We start from the raw sequence: 5,626 nt of genomic DNA, 5'->3' as shown, positions 1-5,626 counted from the left end.
TACAAGAGTGAAGAGGGGGAATTTCGTTAAGCAGTGGGTGGTGAATCTGTAGAACCCATTGCCACAGTAGATGGTGGATGCGTGTCAATGGATATTTTTAAGGCTGAGATTGATAGATTCTTGATTAGTACATTGTTAGAGGCTATGGGGAGAAGGCAGGAGAATGGGGTTGAGTGGGAAGGATAGATCAGCCACATGTTTGCCACAGACATAATGAATGGCAGAGTAGATTTGATGGTCGAATTCTGCTCCTTTAACATGAGCTTATGAACTCTGCAAAATCTTCAACTATAGCCTAACTAGAAACATAGAAACATAGAAATTAGGTGCAGGAGTAGGCCATTCGGCCCTTCGAGCCTGCACCGCCATTCAATATGATCATGGCTGATCATCCAACTCAGTATCCCGTACCTGCCTTCTCTCCATACCCTCTGATCCCCTTAGCCACAAGGGCCACATCTAACTCCCTCTGAAATATAGTCAATGAACTGGCCTCGACTACCCTCTGCGACAGAGAGTTCCAGAGATTCACCACTCTCTGTGTGAAAAAAGTTCTTCTCATCTCGGTTTTAAAGGATTTCCCCCTTATCCTTAAGCTGTGACCCCTTGTCCTGGACTTCCCCAACATCGGGAGTAATCTTCCTGCATCTAGCCTGTCCAACTCTTTAAGAATTTTGTAAGTTTCTATAAGATCCCCTCTCAATCTCCTAAATTCTAGAGAGTATAAACCAAGTCTATCCAGTCTTTCTTCATAAGACAGTCCGGACATCCCAGGAATCAGTCTGGTGAACCTTCTCTGCACTCCCTCTATGGCAATAATGTCCTTCCTCAGATTTGGAGATCAAAACTGTACGCAATACTCCAGGTGTGGTCTCACCAAGACCCTGTACAACTGCAGTAGAACCTCCCTGCTCCTATACTCAAATCCTTTTGCTATGAAAGCTAACATACCAAAGTTTTATACAGCAGCAATATCATGTGACAGTAGTAGAATGAGGCCATTCACCCCATCATGTCTACTCTTCCATTCAACCATGGCTAGATATCTTTCCCTCCTATCCCCTTTCTCCTGCCTTCTCCCCATAACCTCTGACAGCTGTACTAATCAAATATGTATCCATCTCTGCCTTAAAAATTATCCACTGACGTCCTCTACATCCTTCCGTGACAAAGAATTCCACAGATTCATCACCCTCTGCCGACAGAAATTTCCCCTCATCTCCTTCCTAAAATAGCATCCTTTAATTCCTAAGGCTATGACCTGTAGTTCTAGACTCTCCCACTAGAGGAAAGATCCTTGCTACATCCACTCTATCCAAGCCTTTTACAATTCTTTATGTTTCAATGTGGTCCCCCCCCCCCCCCCCCCCCATTCTTCTAAACTACAGCGATTACATGTCCATTGCCGACAAATGCTCATCATAGGTTAACCTACTCATCCCTATAATACAATACAATAATACTTTATTAGCCAAGTATGTTTTGCAACATACGAGGAATTTCATTTGCCAAGTCAATCATACAAATAAAAAGCAACAGAACACACAAAATACATTTAACATAAACATCCACCATAGTGACTCCTCACTGTGATGGAAGGCGAAAAAAACGTTTCCATCTCTTCCCTTCTGTGTTCTCCCACGGTCGTGGGCCTCGAACCTTCCGTTGTCGGGACAATCTTGACTCCCGTAGCCGGCGATCGAGCCCCCCTCGTCGGGGCGATCACTCCTTCATCGGGGGTGGAATCTCAGCTCCCCTTCGCCGAGCGATCGGACCCTGGGTCGGGGCTTGTCGAACCTTCTGCATCGTTGGAGCTCCTGACATCCAAGGTCCCTACCTGAGACAGCGAGCTCTCGATGGTAAAATCCGCAGGCCGCGGTTGGAGTGATCCAAGGCAAGGGATCGACTCCAATAGCAAGTCCATGCCCTGCGGTGCGGCTCAAAGTCAGTCCTGACCAAGGCCGCCAGCTCCATGATGTTAGGCCGCAGAGCAACCGGAGATACGACTCAGAGATTGAAACAAAAAAGTTTCATCCAACCCCCTCCCCCTCCCCCACATAAAACAAACCTGAGAACCTTTAAACAAACTTACAAAACACACTAAAAATAATCAAAAATAGACGAAAAACAGACAGACTGCTGGCGGTGTTGCCAATCGTGCGGCGCCCCTGGTGGAATATAACTTACTGATTTTTATACTCAGTTGCCCAGATCGTTAAATGCAAGTATGTTGTACTTCTAATAGAGAGTAACCTCTGTGTGCAAAGCTGCATCTGTGATTTCAAAACCAATTACAATCAGTAAACATCAATTTATTCAATGGAAATACATGTCCACCACCGATTTTCCGGCACCCTTGGTTCCAGAGCATTTCTAGATTATCCGTTTTGTCGGACCAACAGAGATCAGGGCCTCAGAGAAGTCGAACGGTACCAGAATGGCCTGCCTAGGCAGCCGGGAAGCCAAGATACCGGCCTGCAAAGTCAACCTTGGTAGTCGGCTATGGGAACGGATCTGCATGTTCTGCTGTGAGCAAACGGCCAATGTTCGCTAAGCACTCTGGCTGTTGTTGGCCCTTCAGCTCTCGATTTTATCTACTGTCATTTCCCCTCACTTTTGAAATTCTGAAGAAGGCTAAATGTCTCACACGCTTATCCCGATTTCCATAATTATTTACAGCGCAAAAATTGACAATTTCAGCGGGTTTTGACGGGCCCCCTATGCTGGAAACAATGGTAAGTGCTTACCTGCAGTTCATCGTGTGTACTCCACTTGGCGTGAAACCTCCCTATAGATATAAACCTCCCTACAGAAAAAGTTGGAAGTACTCAGCAGGTCAGGCAGCATCTGTGGAAGGAGAAACAGTTAATGTTTCAGATCAAAGAACCGACCTTTTGGCTGAAGAGATACATGTGTGTGTTGTATAATTAAAGTGGGTGACATGGAAAAAGTCATTGATTTGAAGAGTGCCTTCGAACATTAAAGGAAAGTATGCAATGAAGAACAAGAGATTTCTGGGTTAGATGCAACTTCACAGATCAGTGATGAAGGAATTCAAGCATATTAGTGAATGTCCACAACCTTGGGGGTCAGAAACAATTGCATCGATGAATGCACAATGCGTTGACATTAATTCTAAACGTCACGGACTTTGAAGATGGCCCTGAGTGAAAATGCATATTTTTCATTATGAGACTGGGTGATGAACCAACTAATAAACTTCCATTAGCAAAAAAATTACACATTTAATTTACACAATGACTCAACACACATGTAGTTATTTTTTTAATATTGGCTCGAACTAAACGGGCTGCAGGAGTTTGGCACAAGAAACACAAGAATAAGGAATTGGGAAAACTTCTTCACAGATCTAACACATGTTAGTGGGACAATTGGCTTCTCCGATCTTTGTTTTTTATTTCATATTCCATGACAAAATATGATAAATGCTGTCGACCTGAGCTGGGAGCAGTCAGCAGTTATCCGATCTATTATTCTCATGATTTTGCACACTTCTATAAGATCACCCCTCATCCTCCTGCACTCCAATGAATAGAGTCCTATTCTGCACAACTGCTCCCTATAGCTCATGCCCTTGAGTCCTGGCAACATCTTTGTAAATCTTCTCCGTACCCTTTCCAGTCTGACAACATATTTTCTATAACACGGCCCATGGATGCTATAACCTGCTGGTGTGAACTTGAATAGCAAAGTTCTATAGATCCAGTAGTTTCACCAAAGCTGTTGTTGGTCCATTCATCAACTCTACCATTCACTCTTGTCTTTATCTGGATCCAATTCTCATTGATGACATCTTACTGAGTCTGCTCAAACTCATTCATGTCTTCTGGTGGAAAGCTCAGTCCAATTTATTACATTATCGATTATTACCTCATCAATTCCAGACACTTCTGACCCCCAAACCTTTCCCTAAATCACACTAATGTAGACTGTTAATTGTCACCCATCCCTTGATTGTGATGATCTTTATGCATTAAAATACATCAGTAGTTTTTAATTGGTAAATGATAATTCAGTTTGGAATGGCCTGCACTTTTATGCATTAAACAAATTAAGCGTTTATAAAATTAAAATATCGAGGTCATGGATTGACCTCAGGTGAATTGTGAGTTGCATTGTATGAGTGTAATCAGCTAACAAAATATAAGTAACATGATAGCATCGCAGTGCACGGAGTATTCTGAAGGGTATAAAAAGGGAGTGGATTGGAAGTTGCTCAGTGCAGTTTGGAAGGTTTCCTGTTGTCAGACACACCAGGAGAACATCATGCACTCCGCTTGCCTCACTGTCGGTCTCCTCTTCCTCGTCTCCATCGCTTCGGCTTGTTACATCAGCAACTGTCCTCAAGGAGGCAAACGATCCATCATGGACATGGACATCAGACAGGTAAGGAGAAGCTTTCTTCATGCATCGTCCAGTACTAATGGCTCGTCATGGCTTCTTGTTCCTCAAAATGGCATTTTCACGTTGAGAACCAGTACGGAATGTCACAACTGTTCCTTACTGAACGTAGCCCAGGATTCTTCCCGCAGCCTCTGACAGGCATTGGCATGGTCCTTAACCAAGGTTGGCTTCCAACTAGACTGGCTGAGGTGTAAGAGTTAGTGACCCGTCCCGTACAGACTGTTGAATGCAAACCCTTTGTTCTTAACTGTGGTCTTAGTGTGTCATCCACACTAATCCTTGACAAAAATGTGTCCTGAACACTCACGTTCCAGGGAATATTGCCCTCAGCAAATCAGAGATCAGTTGTTCTCAGTGGAGCTACTGTGTAGGATAATGGTACTTGGTGTTTTGAGTCATGCAGCATGGAAACAGGCCCTACAGCCCAACGGCATGCAACTAATCTGATGGTTTTGGTGCCAGGTTCAGTTGCTGCCTTACAGCACCAGAGACCTGGGTTCGATCCTGCGTCTGGGTGCTTGTCTGCACGGAGTCTGTACGTTCTCCCCATGACCTGGGTGGGTTTTCTTCAGGATCTCCAGTTTCCTCCAGCACTCTAAAGATGTATATGTTTGTAGGTTAATTGGCTTGGTTTAATTGTAAATTGTCCCTAGTGTGGGTAGGATAATGTTAGTATGCAGGGATCTCTGGTCAGTGTGGAGTCAGTGGGCTGAAGGGCCTGTTTCCACACTGTATCTCGAAAGTAAACTAGTCCCATTTGCCAATGTTTGGCCCATATGTTGGGCTTCACTACAGCAGTGGAGAAGCCTGCAGTCAGACAGGTTGCAAAGGGAATGGGATTGAGGATGTAAGTATTTGCAACTGGAAACTGGGAGTTTAACCACAACTGCAAATATTGTGGATTTATGTTTGTATTTCAATAGAATGGAAGATTCTCAAGTTATCAGATTGGAGTTTTCAAGTCAGAGCTAAATTAATTCAGAGAAAGACAAAGTATTCAGGGCCCAAAAATATTTTCTCAAGGTATTATAATTCCACTAGAGAGAGAGGCAGTTTGTGTGCGGCTGGGCATAGTGATTGGTAGCTGAGATTGATATATGGTGTTGGTGATACTGGTTTATCTCTGTCAGAGACTGGTCTTACTGATGTAATCCATTCTGTGCTCTTGCCCAGTGCATGTCTTGTGGTCCCGGCAACAGAG

General features: G+C 44.0%; 1 protein-coding gene across 1 annotated transcript in view; it reads left to right on the top strand.

Annotated features, from left to right (window-relative positions):
- The first annotated feature begins 4,158 nt into the window (after positions 1-4,158).
- The window catches only part of LOC129703999 (oxytocin-neurophysin 1-like), a 3,433-nt gene continuing 1,965 nt past the window's right edge, over positions 4,159-5,626 (top strand). The window contains exons 1-2 of the mRNA XM_055646832.1: positions 4,159-4,407; positions 5,599-5,626. The exon at positions 5,599-5,626 is cut by the window's right edge and continues 177 nt beyond it. Of these exons, the coding sequence (XP_055502807.1) occupies positions 4,174-4,407; positions 5,599-5,626 (262 nt within the window). The 5' untranslated portion in view covers positions 4,159-4,173. The remainder of the gene's footprint in view (positions 4,408-5,598) is intronic.

The sequence above is a fragment of the Leucoraja erinacea genome, chromosome 1 (assembly GCF_028641065.1).
Source record: "Leucoraja erinacea ecotype New England chromosome 1, Leri_hhj_1, whole genome shotgun sequence".
Taxonomy (NCBI): domain Eukaryota; kingdom Metazoa; phylum Chordata; class Chondrichthyes; order Rajiformes; family Rajidae; genus Leucoraja; species Leucoraja erinaceus.
Note: the sequence above shows the minus strand (reverse complement) of the source record. Positions and strands in the feature narration are given on the sequence as shown.